The sequence below is a fragment of the Anabrus simplex genome, chromosome 1, assembly GCF_040414725.1.
Source record: "Anabrus simplex isolate iqAnaSimp1 chromosome 1, ASM4041472v1, whole genome shotgun sequence".
Taxonomy (NCBI): domain Eukaryota; kingdom Metazoa; phylum Arthropoda; class Insecta; order Orthoptera; family Tettigoniidae; genus Anabrus; species Anabrus simplex.
Genome location: NC_090265.1, coordinates 461,866,261 through 461,890,320, shown reverse-complemented (window position 1 = coordinate 461,890,320; position 24,060 = coordinate 461,866,261). Strand labels below are relative to the sequence as shown.

The 24,060-nt window shown below is 39.0% G+C and overlaps 1 protein-coding gene across 1 annotated transcript in view; it reads left to right on the top strand.

Annotated features, from left to right (window-relative positions):
• HDAC1 (histone deacetylase 1) overlaps positions 1 to 24,060 on the top strand; it is a 279,346-nt gene that overhangs the window by 122,034 nt on the left and 133,252 nt on the right. The window contains exon 5 of the mRNA XM_067135243.2: positions 994 to 1,195. Coding sequence (XP_066991344.1) covers positions 994 to 1,195 — 202 coding nt within the window. The remainder of the gene's footprint in view (positions 1 to 993; positions 1,196 to 24,060) is intronic.

Below are 24,060 nucleotides of genomic sequence, written 5' to 3'. Positions count from 1 at the left end.
ATCCACTGTAATCATCTCCTTCTTCCGACCGAATTCCTTTTTAGCCTTCTTTTCGTTCACAGGGCCCATCGTTGCAGAACAGTTATATCACAGATGACAGAAACAAAACATGTACACTCGTACGGTGTTGACTATGCGAGCGAGGCACGCCAACTGAAGTCCAGTGCGGGCAGTGATTACACGCACTTTTCCAGGAAAGAGAGTGGCAGGGGGAGGGGAAAAAGGCACAGGGGAGGTGAAAACGTACGTAATCGTGACACACTTATTGCAAAACCTCACTCGCTTATCAAATCACAATTTATTTAAAATATTTACTCGTCTTGCAAAACACTTGTAGACCAAGTTACTCGCAATCCGAGGTTCCACAGTAAGTTTCTTTTTAATTTTTAACAGTATAATTTTAGGTTATGTTGTACTTTTCTGTGTCCTGTGTTGTTCTAGAAATTTTATTAGAATAATATGCAGGAAAATATTATGATTTTTGAATAACCCACCCCTTATTCCATAAAACTCAATATTTTGGAAATTTTACACTCTCTCAGTCCACATTAGGTCCTCGGCAGCCATGAAGATGGTTTTCTGTAGTTTTCCATTTTCACACCAGGAAAATGCTGGGGCTGTACCTTAATTAAGGCCATGGTCGCTATCTTCCCTTTCCCATCCCCCCCATCATCAAAAACTTTCTATATGTTAGTGCGACATGAAATAAGTAAGTAGCACATTAGATCGAGTTTGTGGGACTCTACTGTACTATTGTAAGTTGTTGATTTATATGATCAGGAATGCAAAATTATCTATAAAGTCATTCAAATTAAACCTGGGATTATATGCGGCAACAGTCTGAAACTTAAAACCATTTTATTTAATTTAATGTTAATAAAATGTGTTTTTGCATTGTCAAGTTTTGCCAGCCATGTAATCAAGAGAGTAATATATTTCTCTTATTGACTGGGGCAAATTTCATCAATCTACTTCAAATCTCTTCTCTTTCAGGATATAGGTGCAGGAAAGGGAAAGTATTATGCAGTCAACATTCCGCTGCGTGATGGAATGGATGATGAGAGTTATGAGTCCATATTTGTGCCTATAATTTCGAAGGTCATGGAGACGTTTCAACCAAGTGCGGTGGTGCTACAGTGTGGGGCAGATTCACTCACAGGAGATAGACTTGGCTGTTTTAATCTTACTGTTAGAGGTATGTTGTACTATGTAATTATTTGATTTGTGGATAAATAAGAGTACTATTAGTAAGCTTGAAGAGAGAATATGATATTCCTGCCATTGATAATATTGAGCCGAGTGAGTTGTCTATGCGGTTAGGGTCGCGCTGCTGTGAGCTTGTATTCGGGAGATAATGGGTTCGAAATCCTCCCCACCACCACCACCAGGCAAATGCAAATGCTGGGGCTGTATCTTAATTAAGGCATAGCCACTTCCTTCCCACTTCTAGCCATTTCCTTTCTCATCCTTGCCATAAGACCTATCTGTGCCAGGCTGAGCAACTCAGTCAGTTATGGCACTGGTCTTCTGACCCCAACTGGGCAGGTTTGATCCTGGCTCAGTCCGGTGGTATTGAAGGTGCTCAAATACGTCAGCCCCGTGTCGGTAAATTTACTGGCACGTAAAAGAACTCCTGCAGGACTAAAATCTGGCACCTTGGTGCCTCCAAAAACTGTAAAAGTAGTTAGTGAGGCGTGGTAGTTAGTGGTACATGCAGTCCGACTCATTGGCTGAATGGTCAGCATACTGCCCTTCAGTTCAGAGGGTCCCGGGTTCGATTCCTGGCCGAGTCGGGAATTTTAATCGGTTCTGATCATTTCTTCTGGTTCGGGGATTGGGTGGTTGTGTCTGTCCCAACACTCTCCTCTTCATCTTCAGACAACACACCACAGAAACATGCAATAGAGATTACATCCTTTCATATATGGTTGGCGCCAGGAAGGGCTCCGGCCGTAAAACAGGACCAAATCCAGTTGTGCGACGCCGTTCGCACCCGTGACCTCCCTGGTGTGGGAAAAGTGGTAGAGGAAGAAGATACGTGGTATATGCTCTTTCTCACTCAGAGACCTTATCTTAGTAATGTGGTCAGAAAAAAATGAGATTTAGATAATCGTTGTTGGTGGTGGCAGTGATTATTGTTTTAAGAGGATGTACGACTGGGCAACCCTCTTCTCTTATCACTAATCAGAAGGAACATGGAAGGAGTCCAACATATTTGACAAATGAAGGTATCGGCAAAAGAAAGGTAAGGGTCACGAAATGTATAAAAATGAAAGACTTTGTAGGCCTCGAAAACTAATGCTGTCGAATCGGGAAAGTGTTGGCCAAGGGAGTCGAATAGGAAAGATGAAACCAAGGAGCCTGACTCATGTAAGTGGAAACACTGTCAGACTTTTCTTATGGAACCATGGTCGCCAACCCACACTCCTAATTTGAGAGTCTCTGGTCTCCGTTTTAGTTGTCTCTTACAACAGGCAGGGTATACCATGGATGTCCGTCTGCAACGCCCACCCGTAGGGGTTATGTGGTCGAGAATGGAGTAAAAATAAACGTGATGGCGAAGGGGTTAAAGAATATCCATTCCCCTATCTGAATAACTATTTTGAATGGGTTATCCTAAAAGTAATGAAAACACGAATGTGGCATGCAAACTTTGAAAGTTTATTTAGTCCCAATTAGTGATGATAGGCACTTAAGGCGACACTCCGGAGATAAACAGATATTTTTACCGAATGCATTGATTTTTGCGAAACTTTGTGGAAATGTCACCTACATAAAAGTAGAGATATCACGAACATTTCTTTCATATACAGTACAGTTAATAGTTTTTCCAAAATAATTTTTTTGAGATTTTTAATTCCATTTTCTTAATGAAATTTAATTAACATGTTAATGGAAATTTGTAATTTGGTAGCTAATACTTCTTTAAAAACACCATGTATCAATTTTTCTGTACATAATTTATGTAAGGAGATTACTAAAGTTTGTGTAATTGTTATGTTCTAAATTTTTGGACTTAAAAATCCTTACTACTTGAGAAAATTCTGCAAGAAAAAATTCCATACGCAAGTTTCCTAATATAGCTGTGATACATATACCATACAAATTTTGTTACATTTGGCAGAATATTATGGGAGAAAAATGGGATTTAAACATAAAATTACAATTGGCAGGAAAATTAAAGCAAAGTTCAAGTGACGTTTTCTTCCTGATTCATTACCTAAAAGTCACCAGAACCATATGTTTTTCCTTCCTTTTCTTTCTTAGCAGCTTCTGTAGAAATACTGATAACTCTGGAAGCTTGTCTCTTCTTCTCCTTCTCCAAACAACGGTAAATGATTCACCTGCATTTTGTTTTTCACAGTGCAACTTTTCCTGAGTCGAAGTTATGAGGATTGTAGTTTCTGGCATGTCATGATTTTTGGCTGTAGGGGCAGGACTAGGGATGGCAACAATATATCGGTTTTTACAAAATACCGATATTTTCCTTTTGATTTATCGATATATCGATACCGAAATTTTGATTCAATTTATCGTATAATATATTGGTTTTTCCATAAATGTATCGTTTTTCTTTGAATTATTATTGTCATTAACAACATCTGTACTAGAGAACGCCGATAATTCTTCAAGAGATGGTACTAGTGAAGGTGGAATTGCAACCTGGAAATATCCAATTTAATCAATTCCTTGCTCTGAGCCTCTGATAGGCTGGACTATAATTCGAACACGAACGGTGGAATATGTAACACCGTTGCCTACATGATTAGTAATAAGGCCTCTGCATGGCAGTTTACACAGCGCAAAATACGTTCTAGTTCCAGAGTCGCTGCTAGACTTCGTGTTAGCCCTCCATTGTTTAACCACACAGACGTATAAGGAAACTGTGAAGCAAAAAGGTAAGTTAGTTTTTTAGGTGAGATAAGCCTTAAAATTAATTATAAGAGGTGTTGATTTGTGTATTCAACTTGGGGTGAGTATATGGTTTATACTTAAACGTGACTCAGGTGGCAGCGCGCCAGCCTCTCACCGCTGGGTTTCGTGGTTCAAATCCCGGTCACTCCATGTGAGATTTGTGCTGAACAAAGCGGAGGCAGGACAGGTTTTTCTCCGGGTACTCCAGTTTTCCCTGTCATCTTTCATTCCAGCAACACTCTCCACTATCATTTCATTTCATCTGTCTGTCATTAATCATTGCCCCAGAGAAGTGCGACAGGCTTCGGCAGCTGGCACGGTTCCCATCCTCGCCGCTAGATGGGGCTTCATTCGTTCCATTCCTGACCCGGTCAGATGACTAAACAAGCTGAGGATTTACTTTAAGAAAATGTTTTGTGCATATTGATAAATATACAAGAGCCGAGATAGAGTTTATTGTAAACTTTATATTCATAGGATGTTTGTTGCGCGTGATAAACGATGGTTTATTGCTGTGTACCATTCTGCCAAAGTAAATTTCAGAAAGGTAGTGGCATTTCTTTCCATGAGCAAATGTAGAACTATGCGAAAATGGGTCAAAATTATATCATTTTGGGGTGACGAGAAGAATAGCATTTGGCAACCTTTCGGAAGTATAACCCTAGCAACCGTGCAGGCTAGTGCTCATCTGAAATTAGCAGCCGTTGATGGATATATTCCATGGATAATTAAACCGCGAATTCCAGGAGCAAGATAAACTCAACCAACCAGTCGCGTGCACAGGCAGAATACCAATATTGAAATATTATATGCATTGATTTCTGATGATATTGTTGTTGGTCTTGGACTCTTGGGTTATCATTAACGATATATCAATATCATTTGAATATACCGATATATTATGTGCAATAAATATCTATTATCGAAAATAAGTTTTCAATATATTGCAGTATCAATATATTGGTATTTAAAAAATTTCTGCCATCCGTAGGCAGGACTTACATGGCTTGAAGCTGATGCGATACTTTCCTGATGAGAACAATCTGATTTCGATAACATTTCGTGACCTTTTGTCCCTGGTTTCTTCATTGGAGACTCCTGTTCGGTAATAGCCGATCCCCATTTATTTCCTATCAAAAGTTCAGCAGTTCGTCGCTTAGCTATGGCTGATTTATGTTTATGCATATTGTTTATTCCCTTGGATACAAGCTATCACTTATTAATAATAATAGTATCTTGATTCGCAACTGCAAGAGGTTACTTGCGTGCTTACTTCACAAAAGTAAATAGACTGGCTACCCCTACAGAACTCACAAAAAATATTAAATATACAAGAGTAACTAAACTTATAGTTGTTGGCACTATTGTAGTACCACCAGGAATACCAATACAAGCAAACAGTGTTATGCCTATTGCTCAAGGTAAAATGTTTCGTAAAATTTGCTGTACAATTAATTTTATAAAAATTTGTTGAAAACAAGTTGTGTTGCTCATGGTAAAATTAGTTTATAAATTCCGTGGAAGCATCAGGATGGCCATCTGTGAACTCACTTCTGAACTAAGATGTGTATGTGCTGCCATCTATTGATAAACTTTTAAACCAAGGATCAGCTGTTCTACTTGTATTGTGTTTGAGAGTATGGTTCCAATAAACAAAGCAAAACTTGCTGCTTTAGCTGCAATTATATGTTGTACAATGCTAAAAAGGAAGAAAAGAAATGCCAGGACATGCTGGACTAGGGACTGGATCAAAAGAAGAGAAGAAGGTAGAGGATTGCTGTCCTTGGTCTAAAATTAGTTGAGGTTAGAAGACCAGCATTCATGTAGGAATTCGGCGATTGTGTTTTCTGCCTCTCTTCTTGTATTTCTGTTGTGGTAAAGTGGCTTTTTAACTTCGTACAAACAAGGATATTTCTGGTATTTGTCCAGTAAAACACTAACATCTTCCTTAATCCTCCCGGATCCTGCCATTTTAGAAAGAAGCGTTTGTTTACAATCAAGCTTCGCAATCTTCTCATGATGTAGCGCTAGCATCATCATGATGTCAGTTTTGCTGATTGGTTCGTTTCGTAAAATTAATTTTACGGAGTAGAACATGTCCTATTTTTATGAAAAGTTTTATCAAAGGTTTTATAAAACATGAATTTAACCGTGAGCAACAGAAATTGTATAAAATTAAATTATTGTACAATAAATTTGACAGAAAATTTTACCGTGAGCAACAGGCATTACTCAGTAACAGTTGAGTACTGAAATATTAGTCCTTTATAAATTCATTCAGAAATATGGCAGATCAGGGACACTGGGACTGAAATTTTGGCGAAATATATGTAAAATATTGATTTTCGGCTTTTTCCATATCAATACACCCCTAACCCCCGCGGATCAGATAGCAGTGTTTTCATCCAATTTCCTCCATTTTTAAAGCTCTAGCGTTGCTTTTAAATGCCTGGCGTGCAGTCCTTTAAACGCCCACTTTTGTTCGACTCACGATCAGCACACATTAGTGGTGTATTCAAGCAGATTTCATGATTTCATTTCATAAGAATAATTCAAAAAGGCCTCCTACATCTGTCGGTCTGCATTTTGCTGCTTGCTAGTGGAGGAAGCGGGCACTTCTACTACGTAAACTATATAAGAACTACAAAAGTCTGAAAAATCTGAATGAAAATTACAGGTGGTGGTGTGGCCTTGCATAATATATTGAGTAAATTTTTATGCCTATTTTCAAAGACAGTGATTACTTATTAAAGAAATATTTATTAGTTTCAACATTATTTATGACTATTTCCGTACATACCATGTGCAAATCCTGTTTGTTTACAAACAAGTTGTTTTCCAGTTTGATTGTGTTGAGGTATGCGAGTATTTTCTACTATTGTTTGGTGTTGTTCTGTGGTGAAATGCATACAATAAGTTCTCGGTGGTGTAAGCCAAAATCCAAAAGTAGGAGAAAACAAGAAATTTCTTTGAGATTCTCAGCTGGCAATACAGGTTATGAGCATTGTCCATTATTTTAAAAAATTGCTTTTTTCTCTGTTTCACTTTTTCAGGCATTCAAAATGTTACACGCATCATAAATCTTATGATATTGCTTTCAAAATTTGCATGTATTATCTTCATTGCATTGACTATAAACCTGCGGATCGATTTTTGGATTGCACTTTTGGTCTGGCTGCAAAAAAATTTCAAACTTAAAAAATTGAAGATTTTTTGTAGATTAAAAACTTGGATATGAAAAAAATTTATTTCTTCATACTCATTAATGCAATTCAAAAAAGAATCCGTAGGTTTCTTTCAATTGTATTAATGCAATAGAATATTACCTAAAAGTTACACTATCTTGATTGGTTTAATGCGGCAGACCTTTATAAATATTGAATAATTTGCACATGAAAATGTATAAAATAATTAATATCTCAAGAACTAATCAACCTGCAATGCTCAAATTTACCACAGTGTTTTATGACTATTCATAAGCATACAAAATTTCAAAGCTGTACCTCAGTTTATATAGAATTTAGAAATTTCAGTCCCAGTGTCCCTTAACCATGAGCAACAGAAATTGTATAAAATTAAATTATTGTACAATAAATTTGACAGAAAATTTTACCGTGAGCAACAGGCATTACTCAGTGACAGTTGAGTACTGAAATATTAGTCCTTTATAAATTCATTCAGAAATATGGCAGATCTTACAGCCGGATTCTGTATAAATATCGGGGGCAGGGTGGGAGGGAAGTGTTGGCCCATCCCATGGACGTGTAATTGCAAAAAAAAAAAACATGTATATTTGATTGAATGGAAACATGGCAATGACATCATTACCTAACAAAGCAGTTCAGCAGATGCCATGCCAATTTCTGCTGTGTGCAGACTGACAAACAAAGCATTATTAAAGTGATAAATTGTTTGAATCCAGTGGAATAACTTTGTGACAAGAAAGAAGGAACTCAATCCTTTCAATTTCAGTCATTAAAAAAAATTCCCCAAACTGACCAAAGTATCTGTTTTTATCTCCAGAGTGTCATCTTAATGTCTTTAGGCTAAGAAAACCACATAATGGAGTAATGTATTTTTCCTTGAAACTTTGGTATCATTCCATTTCCCTGTGAAAAAGAAATGCCAGTTATTTCCTAAAATCTCATGTTCTGTGAAGTAATTGAAATTGAGTAAAGTTTTTCTCAGATAATTGTAATTGAGCCCAGTGACTTATTTTGTACTTCTCCCATCACTGCTTGTGCAGTAGTGCTTTGCTTTTGCCTTGAAAGAGATTGATGTGGCATGGCACAGTTTAAAGGCCATTTCCATCCTCCTTGCTCTTTCGCCAAGCAGTTCTTTTTTCATTGCCATTGGGATTAAGGATCTCACCTAGGTACTTAAATTCCTCAGTCCTCCAGATACATCTATACACCATTTCAATCTGATGGATAGAGTCTATATTAGCTGACTCCATGAAAATCGTCTTTGACACAGGTGTAGAATCTCTTGGAGGTGGAAAGTGTTTATAGAAGATTTTATTTGTAAATCTTTGTAAGTAGTACTTATTTATTTGTAAATTTTTTAAGTAGTACTTATTCATATTCCATTCTGCTACCTAACCTGTACAGTGTAAAAAAAAAGTTTCTAACATGTATGTTGGTTGTAACTAGTAGATTACATTTCTATATTAACTGGAACAATCCAGAAAGTTGGTCATGGACACTTTTGAACATGGTGTGTTGGCCTTTGTTAGTTATGCATTCTAGAAGTATGTTCTTACTTTTCTGGAAATGGAAGATTCACGATCGTATGTGTTCGAGAAAGTGGTTTAAACATCACGACCGAAGAAAGATTTGTGATTGGTGAATCCGGGCAAGCTCCTGCGTTCTGATTGGCTACTCCAATGCCAGGGTTCCCTTTTTAAAGGGAGCTAGACAGCATTTCGTGGTCTGTCTTAAGCCTGTCTGTCTTTGGTCTGCCGTCTGCCGGAGTTTTGACGTCGTGGGCGACTCCTCGCTTTCAGGATGGGGGGCCTTAGGGTAAGCACGGTTGTTTTCAGTCCCGTTTTGATTTGCATCTAATTTTCGTTAAAGTATCACACAGGATATTGCCCTAATCGCCACTCTATTAAACTGATGTTTTGGAAAGGTACGTTTAACTTCAATCTAAATTGTAATAGCGTATTGTGTTTCTTCTTACCTTCACGATTGCATTGTACGACTTGGTTTGTAATTAGATGTGCGGTATTCGCTTGACTCTTTGAACTTACAGGAAGCTCTTGTCAAGGAACATCTATTTGTGTGTCTGAAAGAACAATGTAATTTGTATTTCACAAACTGTGTATCGATATTTTTCGGATTGCTGAACTTGTCCGTGATTATTTTGTAAAGTCCATTTTGTAAATTAAATTTTTGAAAATCAAAGATCACCGTTGATTTTTCCAAAAAACGCAACCTAGACATCTCCATGCCCTTGGTAGGTTCCCAGTACCGTTCCACGTTCCTTGTTCGTTACCGTCAAGTTGCCCTCACTGATTTTTACTTGTGCTGTTTACGCCGCAGCTCATTACATGGTTATGGTGTGTATAGTGTTTAAGGTACCTTGTAATTTGATTTATTTTCCTCCCTTCTATCTGTATTTGTGTAGCCGCTGAAGTAACAGCTACAGTCTTACCGAATAAATACTCAGGCCAGTCTTAGCAGCAACATCTTATAGTACTTCTATTTGTTTCACGGCTGTTAAGAGTTTGCCTGCAACAACCACTCACTACATATCATTCTCAATATGCGATTACCGGGCGAGTTAGCCGTGCGGTTAGGAGCATGTGGCTGTGAGCTTGCATACGGGAGATAGTGTGTTCGAATCCCACTATCGGCAGCCCTAAAGATGGTTTTCCGTGGTTTCCCATTTTCACACCAGGCAAATGCTGGGGTAGGGCCACGGACGCTTCCTTCCAACTCCTAGGCCTTTCCTATCCCATCGTCGCCATAAGACCTACCTGTGCTGGTGCGACGTAAAGCCACTAGCAATATGCGATTTTTTTACGAAAGAAAAATATCACACAAGAACACGTTTACTTCTTTGTGTAACAACTTTATTGTCACTACGATATGCTGTTGTCCGACTCGCTGGCTGAATGGCCAGCGTACTGGCCTTTGGTTCAGAGGGTCCCGGGTTTGATTTCCGGCCGGGTTGGGAATTTTAACCTTCATTGGTTAATTCCACTGGCCCGGGGGCTGGGTGTTTGTGCTGTCCCCAACATCCCTGCAACTCACACACCACACATAACACTATCCTCCACCGCAATAACACGCAGTTAACTACATATGGCAGATGCCGCCCACCCTCATCGGAGGGTCTGCCTTACAAGGGCTGCACCTGGCTAGAAATAGCCACACAAAATTAAATTTAAAACATATACTGTTCTCTTCAATCGTTCTTTTTTTTCCTCACTTGCGTATCTTTTTTTATTCCCTTAAAAGACCAATCACTTTTTTAAAACAATCTACAAAGAATATATACATGTTTCACACCAATGACCTATTGGTGATGTTTCTTGATGCCGTATTGGAAGTCTTTGTGTGTTAATACGTCCATTGCTATGTCACAAGTCTTTAAAAATCCTGTCCACTGGTACCTTATTCATTGTAAATTGAGCATGCTAATATGTAAGCAGGATAAGTATGTGTACGTTATACGTCCAGGGACACAAAACATTAATATATTGACACAATTTATAGATCATCATAACTATTGTTTTATCTATTATATTAAATATGATTATTGAAGGTTCTACCACAATTAGGTTATCGGACCTATGACAAACATCATCAGCAAAGAACAGGCAATCAAATATGATATCAGTTGTTTTTGTTTGCAGCCAGCTCTTACTGTGCTTTGGATATCATTTGAATTACAAATTTGAGAAACCCCACATGTCCCTGGAAACAAATTTTTTAGGAGACACGAAAAACTGTTTTATTTGAACTAAGGATTGTATTAGTCTGCTGATAATTATTTCTTGCTTAGATTGGATAAATTGACATCTGATAAGTCGTTATTGGACTGAAAATAATTGGTCATCATTGAGAAATTAAATTTCAAAAGCCTTGGACGTGGAGTTTTTCTAATTCATGCCAGAATTTTGAAAATGTGAGTTGTACATACATTTCAAGAAATACGGGTATAAAAGGGAATGAGTTTACATTATAAACCATTTTTGTCTATTTAGATGGTACACAAAAAGAGTAACTATCATTTTTAAAATTTAAAATTTCACGTTAACTGCTGCAAAAGTTCTTGATATTGTTCACACCTCGCTGCCCTTATAAACACATTATGCACCCTTTTTGGTATAGGTGGTCCACACAGAAATGTTTCTACAGAACATTTGGACCCCTTCCTCATCAGTTAGATAGTCCTGGAACTTCCTGATGTCTTGCACTTCCCTGTCTTGGAAGGGCATGAACCTTCTGGGTACACTAGCTGTGATGATGGTGCAGGAATGTTATTTTGGTGCGAAAGAAGGAAATGATTCTGTACAAAACTGTTAATGTACGGTCTACATTTCACAGTACCGAGATGCTTCTGCGTGTTGTTTAAAGGGGCCTAACACCTAGGTCATCAGCCCAAACTCTGAGATGTTGAGAGGCTGTTTCTGTTCTTTTGGTGCACCTCTCCCAGTTGTTTCTGTCGACAGGACTGATTTCCTGTAAAAGTTCTGCCACCACATCCTGAAATCCAGTATGTCATCTGATTCAACGAGATTCACTTCAAATGGACAATTTCGTGGACAATTTCTTCAGCATATTCTTTCATCGGATACACTCTGTCCCGTCGTTTTAGTCTCCTCTTCAAGACATCAAAATCTCAATCACAGGGTAGATATGAGTATCTCCTCACTGGGAAATAATGGGGGATTTTCTCAAACCTTCTTCTTGCTACAAGCTTTAAGAACAACCTTACCACACAATGGTTCCTGTTTTGTCCTGCTGCAGTATCTGAAAACACATGGAGGTGTTTTATGGCAGTTCTCATTGCCTCATTTATGAAATTAAGTAAAAAGGTGCACACTTCATTGGGCCCTTGTGAGTAATGCCCTCATGGTTCACATACCAGGTGTATGCATAAGTCTTTTCCGGTTTCACTAAGAGATGGAGCTTGCAAACAGTATGCAGGGTATGAATTTGACACATACATCAGTTTGTTCGTCTGACATCAACCTACCAACACACACAAGTTGAGTCCGACAAACACCAGCGTCTGTGTTGTATCGTTCAGTGATCATGTAGTCGTTTGTGCCTGAAAAAGAACATTTGCGGCACGCATTGCTTTTCTTATTTAATCAAAAGAAAAAGGCTGTGGAAAGTCATCGTTTGCTAGTAGAAACATATTATGGTGGACACGCTCCATCAATTAGAACATTTGTGATGTGGTTTCGACAATTTAAACGTGGTGGTTTCAATGTAAAAAATAGTGTGCGTTCTGGTAGACCACAAAAGTGCGAAGACGAGCAATTGCAGGCATTACTGTATGATGACCCAACTCAAACTCAACAGCAATTTGCACAAGCATTAAATGTGCCACAAGAAAAAATCAGCAGATGTTACAAGCAATGTGGAAGATTAGTAAACTCGGTAAACAGGTCCCACACTATTTGAATGAATGGCAAATGGAAAGTCGCAAAGTAATTTGTGAAATGCTGCTTCAATGCCACGAAAGAAAATAATTTCTGTTCAAAATTGTGACGGGTGACGAAAAATGGATTATTTTGAAAACCCGAAGCGGAGAATATCGTGGCTGTCACCTGGTGAAGCCTGTCCTTCAACCCCAAGACCAAATCGCTTCGGCAAGAAGACCATGCTTTGTGTCTGGTGGGACCAGAGCGGTATTGTGTAGTATGAACTCTTGAAGCCCGGCAAAACCGTTAATGCACAATGCTATCGCCAACAAGTTATTGATTTAAAGCACATATTGATCAAAAGGCGACCAGAATGGGCCAGAAGACATAGCAAAGTGATTTTGTTGCATGACAATGCATCGTCTCACACAGTGAAATAAGTGAATGACACCTTGAAATCACTTGGATGGGACATCCTTCTGCACCCGCCGTTCTCACCCGACCTGGCGCTATCTATCACCTCTTCGCATCAATGGGCACGCGCTCGCAGAGCAGCACTTAGCAAATTCGAGGAAGTTGGAAAATGGCTTGACGAGTGGTTTGCCGCAAAAGACAAGCAGTTTTTCTGGCATGGTATTTATAACTTACCTGAAAGATGGGCGAAGTGTGTAGACCGGACGAATTGGCCATGTGGGTAGGGGTGCGCAGCTGTGAGCTTGCATCTGGGAGATAGTGGGTTCGAAGCCCACTTTTGGCAGCCCTGAAGATGGTTTTCCGTAGTTTCCCATTTTCACACCAAGCAAATGCTGGGGCTGTACCTTAATTAAGGTTACAGCTGCTTCCTTTCCAGTCCTAGCCCTTTCCTATCCCATTGTCGCCATAAGACCTATCTGTCGGTGCGACATAAAGCAACTAGCACAAAAAAAAGAAGTGTGTAGAAGCCAATGGCCAATGTTTTGAATAAAAAAATGAATTTCCCTCAAAAATTACATCTTTTCTTTACCACAAAAACCCGGCAAAAGCTTATGCATACTTCTGGTAGAACTGGCTTTGTTGTTTCCAGTGTCAAGAATGTTATAGACATTGATGATTAGCTGCCGTAAATAAAATGTTTGCTGGATGGGGACTAAATGCAGCTGAAGATTCTGCATGAAATCCATTGAAATTCCCACAACATCACTTCTTGTTCTGGAAAGTTCTCCAATGTAGTTCATTACGATGAATAATTTTTTTGCTCTTTTCTTATGCACTATCTGCTCAGCTACTGCAGCTCATTTAGCAACATCTTTGAGATGGGGAAACTTTATTTTCACACTTAATTCCTCACACTTGCAGCATATATCAACTTGAGGCTGGCCAATCTTAATGTCAGATTTCTCGTTAAAGATTTTTAGATAAAACCTGTGATCAATTAAACCTTTCATTGCTGAATTCTCAGACAGAAACATTTCCCAGATAATGCTGGCAGTGAGCTTCAGGCTCAAAGAACAACAGAAGTGGCTTGTATAGTGACCTTCTGCAATAGGGAAGCTGTTGATGTGATCCTGTACTGCTTTAATAACAGAGAACGGTTTAGCATTTCCAGGGCGTCGTTTGCCACGTTTGCCCTGGGGTGATTCGGCTGCAGCTAGAAGGGAGCAAAGTCTGTGCACTCTTTCTGAAGAAAGACCCAGAAGATTGAGAAAAGCTGTCTTACGTATGTGTACTCTCCCAAGTGAACACTGAGCCCAATATACATACATCATTGATTTTGATTTCAAGTCCTTTTCATCAACCACTCGTGAACGTCGTCTTTGAATGGGTTTCATTTCTATTAAATTTTGCAAATATGCATCTTGGATTCAAAATTTATGAGCCTTCATTAGTGAAACAGGAACGCCGGTGCTTCAGTTTTGCAGAGAGCATGGATAACGCCAAGGCGTGTACGGTTCATGCTTTAGAGAGTATGAGAGAAGGGTAGTGAAATAAGTTCATATTTAAAGTGGAACTTGCAGTTTATTCAAAAGAAATGCATAGAAATTATGTCACCTATTACAGACGAATAGTTTGAATGCCCTTGAAGATGTGGTGGAGGCGTCGTTCTGCGGCGCCGGCGTTGTCCCACGTCGTCGAAGTCGTCCCACGTTGTCGGTGTTGACCCACGGCTGTTGTCAGCCCTAGAAGTTGACGGAGACTCGAACCTGGGGCGGTCGTCTGACGATAGTGCAGCGTGGAATAGTTGTTGAGTTTTGTATTCGACTAAGTCCCATGAAAGAAGCTGAGAAATATAAAACTTTCGCACAGAATGTCAATGGAATCTGATACGACACTTCTCTACCACACTGCACTGCGAATTAAGGCGAGACACTATTTACTGGTCGAATAGGTTCCACTATAAATGGGGTTGGACGCACATTTGAAGAAAAAAAGAGATGAATTTAAAGTTTGTGCAATAGTCGCTATCGAACTTGAAATGATAAGCGATGAAAATAATCTGGAACTTTCTGAGATACGATGGTTTAGCACTTCACTCAATCTCAAAAGAAAATAAATTAAGTCCTTCGGACACAGTCTCTGCACTGTTTGCAATGAATACATGCAATGTCCTAGCACACACACTCGTAGAAATATATTAACGTTTCTGCGAAGACGGAAAGAGACAGTTATAACACAGTCTTATGCAAGCGAACTAAGTTCTGTTACGACTCAGTCTTAACAAAAATCACGTAATTTCTCAGAGGAAAAATTTTCACTGAGGCACAATATTACACACAAATTTCGACACAGTCTTTATGAGGGGAATTGACATAGTCCCTCGAAAAGAAATAAAGGCACCGTATTCCATGAATCAGCACTGTCCTTGACGGAAATATCGGCACAGTTTTATGTAAGTAAATGTTAGCACAGTTCTGTGAAATGGATTGACACTTTTAAAAATGAAGATTGGCACAGTTTTATGCAAAGAAAATGTCGACACTGTTTTTCTTACGGAGTGATTGACACAGTCTTTGAAAGAAAAGTAGGCACTGTTCTTTGCGAAACAAAGTGGCACTGTCTATAAAAGAATTCTTTGGTGGTGGTGAATCAGCATGTTTCCACTGCTTTGACTGCTGTTTTGCCTCTGGGGTATAGTAGTGGACCCAAGTTTCATCTGTAGTCACAAACTGGCGCAAAAAATCTTGTCGGTTGCACTGAAAACGGGCCAGACTTTGTTCGGACATTTCCAATCTGGTGCGTTTATTGTCCAATGCCAAGAGCCGCGGCACCCATCTTGCGAATAATTTTTTCATACCCACTTCTTCGGTTAAAATATAATATACCCGTTCAGAAGACATCCCTACAGCTTCAGTAATCCTCCCGCACTTTCAGTCGACTATCCTCCATGACCATTTTATGCACTTTTGCGATAAATTCTGGGGTCGTAACACTTTTTGCCCGTCCACTACGCGGATCATCGTCCAAGCTCTCCCGACCAAATTTAAACTCGCTGGTCCACTTGGCAACAGTTGAAAATGAAGGAGCAGAGTCCCCCAATGTGTTCTGAAAGTCGGCATGAATTTCCTTTTCTTTCATACCTTTCTTTACAAAGTATTTAATCATTGCTCGAATCTCAGTTTTTTCCATTGTCACAAATCACTACGCGGGAACAACAACAAAGAGTCGTCACTACCACACTCCTGCAGCTAGAGCACTGATGCGCCACGTGTTCACTCACAAAGGATGTGTGATTATTGCGCGGGAACCTCGTTGCTCTAGCACTGACATCTAGCGGTGATTCCAAGAACTTTTCAAACCGTCCTCGTATGTTTATATCCCTTCCCTTTGACACCTTTTTGCTTCTTCTTTGCAGGAGAAATATTGCTATTTTCACTCATCATTAAGCTAACCGAAGATATAGGCAGCAACTCACTTCCAGTAATTGCAGCTGTTAGCAAAGGACATAAATGCTGATTTTTAGATGCCCAAAAAGTAACACAGTGTGTCAGACGATGGAATGGAGTAATTGCACATGTCCAGGACTTTTGTGGTTTCTCGATTACATGCAGAAATCCATTGTCCCTTGCAACACTAACAAAGTGAAAGACATGCAAGGTCGCTCCCTGTACATGTGGGTCTAGGAGCAAGTAACCAATTTCTGCATTAAAATGGTTTTGCCCAAAATGTGGACATGTGGGGTTTTCTCAATTACGTGATTCATATGTTATCAACACTTTTCTCCATCTTCTGACGACTTTCTCCAAAACACAGTTGAACAGAAGTGGGGAGATATCATCCCGTCTCAACCCTGTTTTTGTTTTGAATGTTTCCGACAGCTCACTCAAGAACTGTCTGTGAGGATCTGTTGATCAAAGCTAGGAACGTATCATCGAAATAATTTTGTTGTTGTTGATGTTGTTGTTGTTATTATTATTATTATTATTATTGTTATTATTATTATTATTATTATTATTATTATTATTATTATTATTAATGTCATCTTCAAACTTCACACAAATAGATATACATGAGCTTAGAATCATCCACTGCTTAGTGGTGTCACCGTATTCCATTCTCATTTAAAGTTGATACTTGATAGCCAAGTTTTACTTCTCTTTGAATCAGGGTTGGCTGGTTGAAACCGCAATAGTTTAAACCATGCTTTAAACCAAATGATCTTTCTTATATAAATCATCTCCATTTTTTAACAACATGTAATTCTAATTACTGCCAGAATTTTACATATTTATGTTAAACTCTATTAAATCATTCAATATTCTATTCATATTAACATCTGAGGCATTTGCATGTCGCAATATCATGAAATATTCCATTTCTGTTTTTTGACACGTACATTCATTTTGGCCTCTGTGACCCCATTAAACATATTTATGAATCATGATTTAACGCAAAGTTCTGTAATAATGTGAGAAAATAACTGCTTTCAAGTTTTAAAAAGTACCAGCATTTTTACCATTTTATTCTTGTTGTATACTTTTGAAATGTCAATTATTGAGACTCCAGCATTTTTGTTTTCAGTAAATCAAGTTTCCTGCTCATCTGACACAAGTTTACTTCTCTCTCACTGTAAACAGATGAGTGCACATCTGTGAGCACAGTTGGAAACATATAAAATAACTGTTGCATAGTTACTACTGTTACGAGGTTTTGTCTTCAGACAATGCCGAAACCAAATGTATCAGTTGCCAGCAGAGCTGAAGAATTTATCATTGAGGGGTTCTATGTGAGTGATAAGTTTTGCAATAAGAAATTTGAGTACAAATGAAAAGCACATTGAAAGTGAGTTGCACTAACAGGCCAAACAAAGGAACTCTAATCCAAAACATTGTCGATCAGGGAGTCTCTTACAAATGCCGAAAAATGGTCAAAGAAGATGAAACAGAATTCATTGTAGACACAGTAGAAGCCTTTTTCACTACAGGGATATCAGTGGAAAAGCTTGATAACCTGAAAGTAAGGGGCTGATTCACGAAGCACATGAAGTGGAGTGATGATTATTTACCTTCTGCCAATAAAATTTTATACCAATAATTGGAGCAAAAATTTGATGAATTGAAGGAAATGTGAAAGACAAGGAGATTTTTCATCATGTGAAAGATCATCCATCCGTCTGTATGCTTGATTACCAGTGTGATACTGTCAGTGCAGCTACCTGCAGTCAGGGCATTGTGAAGACACTCATAAAGTACAGAGTTGAATAACACAATGTGTAGGTTTTATACTGTCTCTGTATGATACATGACCTAATGTGCCACTACACGTGGGGGTCTTGTTGGATAATATGCTGCATATTCATTGTTGGACCTACAAAGTGAACCTGGCAGGCCAAATTTGACAGTTTAGCTTGGATGAACTTAGTACCGTCATTACTAAAGTAAAGAGTGTGTTCCTTAATGCCAGAAAAAGGCACTCGCAATGAGGTGAATAAACCCGCTTGTTGGAAGCAGTCACTCACATTAGACCTGTGATCTTCAGCACGCACTCCAGTTGCTCGAGTAGCAGATTGGGCGTTCCAGATTTCTGTTGAATAAAGATAAAGCAGGCACTCTTTCCGGTAAGCGCCTGCTCATGTTTCCTTGAGCTAACTCAATAGGTGACTCCAGATGATAGTGTCAAGTTCAATAGCATGGCAGAGGTAATGGCGGTGGTTAATCGGAAAAGAAAATTATGTGAACTTCACAGAGAATCATCTCAACTTGATTAGAGTATTATAAAGGTCCAGTAAGGAGCATGCTGAAGAGCCTCCGTGGCTCAGGCGGCAGCGCGCCGGCCTTTCACCTATGGGTTCCATGGTTCAAATCTCGGCCACTCCATGTGGGATTTGTTCTGGACAAAGCGGAGGCGGGACAGGTTTTCCTCCGGGTACTCCAGTTTTTCCTGTCATCTTTCATTCCAGCAGCACACTCTAATATCATTATATTTCATTTGTCAGTCATTAATCATTGGCCCAGAGGAGTGCAACAGGCTTTGGCAGCTGGCACGATTCCTATCCTCGCCGCTTCGTTCATTCCATTCCTGAACCGGTCAGTTGACTGGAAACAGGCTGTGGATTTTCATGGAGCATGCTGAATGGTTAGCGGAGCATTTCCTTGGGCACTCCAAAGAAACAAGAGATGGTGCACTAACAAATGAAGACAAAATGTAAATCTTCTTGCATTATGTTGGTGACTGGGTTTCAGAGTGGAGTTGGTGAAGACACCTCGGAGAACTGTGTCAAAAACATTTTTGCAGGTTTTAACATGAACAGAAATGAAAGCAGATTATTAGATAAAATGCCAACAAATGTTGCTTAGATGCAGGAAGCACGGGCTAAGTGGCATGAACGTTTGACCTACCCTTATGCTGTCGGAACTGTAGACTGAACTCATGTACAAATTCAGAAGCCACATTTTCATGGAAATGACTACATTTACAGAAAAGGCATCCCTAGCATTAATGTACAGGCCACTTGTAATGGAAAGGAAGAATTCAACCAGTGTAGATGTATCACGTCCTTACTCTATGACTCCTAATTTGGAGAAAGTCCGATGTTTGCAGAGTTATCACGCCTCTGTAGGAAATCGAAGAGATGACAAATTTTGCAGATCTTACAACTTGCTTACGTCACGCCGACACAGATAGGTCATATGGCGACAATGGGATAGGAATGGCGTAGGAGTAGGAAGGGAGTGGCCGTGGCCTTAATTAAGGTATAACTCCTGCATTTGCCTAGTGTGAAAATGGGATGCTCCTCCTGTCGCCAACCCTGGATGGAGGGATGTAATCACAATTGTGTGTTTCTGTGATGTTTGGTAGCGTAGTGTGTTGTGCGAATATGAAGAGGAAAGTGTTGGGACAAACACAAACATCCAGAGTCTGGGCCAGAAGAATTAATCAGAAGCGATTAAAATCCCCGATCCAGCCGGGACTCTCTTAACCAAACGCCTCAATGCTGACCATTTAGCCAGTCAGTCAATTGTTGGATGGAAATGTTTAAGTTAAGTTTAGCAAGTAGTTCACACTGAACTGCATTCATTGCACTTGTTTTCTTGTGCTGCTTATCCGGTAAGTGTGACTTTGAAAACATAATTGTACGTTCCTTTAAAATGGAGATAAAAGCGGACTGGAATTTTTACACTGTCGTCTGCCATGTTAAGCATTGAACTACCCGGAAGTCATCGAAGTGTTATCACAGTCTAAGGTCTTATATACATGGCACATTCACGACCTTGATCAGTGATACTGAATGGCTGCTCCAGACAATCAAGTGTACGCTGTGCTTCCGCTCTATATTTTTATTCACCGCAAATGTGAAGTGGAAGTTCATCGGCAGGGAAACACTCAGGTACTCAGCAAGCACATGTTCACTCGCTTCGACTAATTTTTATTCATACCACCCAATGACACTGCCAGAATGAAAGTGTTTCCTATGCCTGTGCAAATAAGATGGAATACCTGGTTTGAATCAGGATTGTAATTCACAAACATCTTCAGGACATAGATTTCATGAAGCAGTTACATGAAGAAAGTTGAGGTTAGGTTTCTGAAAGATTCACGTCCTTACTTTACAGGTAGCTGGAGTCCAAGACCAGTTTCTCATGGACCAAGCAAGTTGGCCGTGTGGTTAGGGCCTTGCAGCTTTGAGCTTGCATTCAGGAAATAGTGGCAGCCCTGAGGACGGTTTCCATAGTTTCTCATTTTCACACCAGGAAAATGCTGGGGTTGTACCTTATTTTAGGCCACAGCTGCTTCCTTCCCACTCCTAGCCTTTTCCTATCCCATCTTTGCCATAAGACCAGCCTGTGTCAGTCTGAAGTAAAGCAAATTGTAATAAAAGAAAAAAGTTTCTCACTGATTATTGCTACAGATTTGTTGATTTAAGAAATCTTGTAGAAGGGAGCACCTATCCAACAGCTCACGTACTTCACTCAAAGTTGTAGATTCTACAGAACATGCTCGCGCTGCTGACAAAAGAGGTAATCTCACCTGAACTTGCTAAGTTTTCTTCAAGAAATGCCAGCTGTTAAAAGGGCTGAATTGGTAAACCAAATTAAAGTAACAGCACAGAGGAGTCAAATCACATTACATATTCTAACAGCAAGAATCGTCAAAATCTATTTTTGCAGTACTTAGAAAATTACTTGATCTGAGGGCTCTATGGAGTGCAGACCTGAAGATGTGAATACATATTGAGTTGTCGGGCTCCACTCCAAAATGTTTAGCGTGCTGGCCTTTGGTCCAAGGGGACCTGGGTTTGATTCTTAACTGGGTCAGGGATTTTAACTTCCATTGGTTAATTCCTCTGATTTAGGGGCCGGCTGTTTCTGCTGTCTCCAACATAATTCATCTTAGGTAGGGCTCCATTCTCACAGACATGCAGGTCGCCTCTAAGGTGTCAGCTTGAAAGATGTATACCAGGCCTCTCTCTGGAGGTCACACACTGTTATTGTTAATATTATAACTTGGCACGTACTAATGTGGACAGCTGCAGACTACTTTGTTCTCTGAGGGAGGACTGTGTAGTCTTGATCCTGAGGTACCCAACATCAGATGTAGACTCTGAGACATCCAAATACAGTGTCACAGTGAGCAATCAACAAAGAAGACTGAAGCTGGAGAATGCAGAGTCACAAACTATGATTGCATTTTCATGAGAGGTAAATTATGCTTATATATTCAATTGTATAATTGATTAAGAATGCTAGGATAAGAATAAGTATTTATAACAATTCCTTTTGTCCTGTTTCAGCCCACTGTTTTGGTCCATGGTAATCTGTTGTACGATTGGATGTGAAGAAGAAAGAATTATGCAAAGTGTTGAAAAATGTATGAAATGCATATAGTATATGACTTTTACTATGTTTTGTTCACAAGTTATTTGTAGGTCTATGTATATAAATAAGAAATAAAAATAACAGTTCCACATTAACAGTAACACCAAAAATCTTCGGTCTTAAAACAAAATTTCTCAAAAAAAAAAAAATATATATATTTTTCACAGATGTCTGCTGTTGAATAGAGCCCAGAAGTACAAGTTTTTTTTTTTTTTTTTTTTTTTTTTTTTTTTTTTTTTTTTTTTTTTTTTTTTTTTTTTTTTTTTGCAAAAGTAGGCTGGAAAATAACTATGAACATTTAGGAAATGGGCAGTAAAATAATGAAAATAGAAATGACTAAGATGGGTCACGAAAATAATATGAATAGTTTAATGCAGGCTACTTAATGCATATATGCATCATATTTTAATATTTTAGTACTTAATCTTACATAGCAAGTACAGGACTCAGAAACCCTCTTGACCAGTTGGCTTGTGGAGGGAGGTTTACAGTAGAGATTTGTTTAATACGAAAATATTGTTTGTGGATTTTAAAAAAAAAGTCTGATAAATTAAAATGAAATTCTCCTCTCTACTATTATTAATACTGTAACCCACCTGGTGGCTGTGATCTTTAAGGCATCAAGTCTATATTGTCTAACATCACGGTTAGCCGGTTCGAGTTCTATTGGTTGAACATTATACCATCAGAATGTTGGCCGGCAGGGTAGGTGAGGTGATGGTATAGAATTTCTAATTATCATTTGAGTGCCAAAAGCCTGAATTAAATTCTATTCCTCTCTACAGTGCTCAGAGAGTGAGGGCACATGACACTGTTGATGGTGATTCATCCCTCAGATGGGAACGTAAAGCCTTGAGCAGACTCCTTCGTGCTATTCGACAGGAGTAGGCTACATGTTGGCACCGGGTTTCATTCTCTCGCTTCCAACTATCATATATAATCTCATTAACTCCTCTAATGTGGTTGACGTCAGGAAGGATCAAACGAGTTGGCCGTGCAGTTAGGGGTTCACAGTTGTGAGCTTGCATTCAGGAGATAGTCAGTTCAAACCCCACTGTCAGCAGCCCTGAAGATGGTTTTCCATGGTTTCCCAAGTTTACACCAGGCAAATGCTGGGGCTGTACCTCAATTGAGGTCATGGCTGCTTCCTTCCCACTTCTAGTCCTTTCCTATCCCATTGTTGCTATAAGACCTATATGTGTCAGTGCAAAGTAAAGCAACTTGCAATATGTCAGAAAGGGCATCTGGTCATAAAAGCTTGCTACGAAGATTTATCTCACTTCATACCTGACCCAATAGAGAAACAGGACAACAGCTGGATTCCGGGGATTCTGTGGAATGCAGAGGTGAAATAATTCGCGGGCATGTATGAATGGATAGAGAAAAGATCAAATAGCAGTTTAAAACTTTAAAAATTTGGAATATATTTCTTTCCTAGGTTTTGTTTTTTCTTTTCTTTTCAAACTTTTCACTTTGCTAAGCAAATAACAGATAATCACGTACAAAGTCTAGCTCGTGAGCTCGAGAAACAGTATAAGAAAAAATCTAGAAAATGATTTAACAACCTGAGCTTGAAGCTCCCCAAGTTACAATTTTAACAGGAGCACCACTGCTCTCGTCAATAAATACTCAAGGAGACAGAGCTCCAAAATTTACACCAGTAGAAAGAGCGACTTACTCCACACAATTACTCACTAGGAGATTATTCTCCAAAATTTACAATTTCCAAGCCTCTTTAAGGCACAATCTACATTTTACCAAAAACCAAACAGTATTCACTGTATTCTCAACAGTGATTTACATTTAAAAGGATATGAATGATATAAGTTAACTTTAACTGGATACTACATGGCCTTAGTTAAAAAAAGAAAAGGTTAATGTTAATGGCCGAAAATCAAAGTGTTAGGAAGTGAACATTTGCACTCCTCTAAAATACACTGGAAAAATACCTAAAACCCTATTTGGGCTAATGGCTCTTAAGTTACAGAGGCTAAGCCTTTACTACGGAGGTGACTGGATGGAGAGAAAGTTTAAATTACAAGGAAAAGATAAATTTAAAGTTTACAAAATCATAGTCACCTCGAGACCAAGTGGAAGGAGAATACAAGAGGATTCCCACTCTTTATTTCCTAAGTTTAATTAAGATCTTAAACTAGATGTAGAATTGACATGGCCGGATTACATGAAGAAATAAAGTGGAAACTTTCCCCTAGAGTTAGTTAGCATTCTGGGACTAATTACATGCTTACAGAA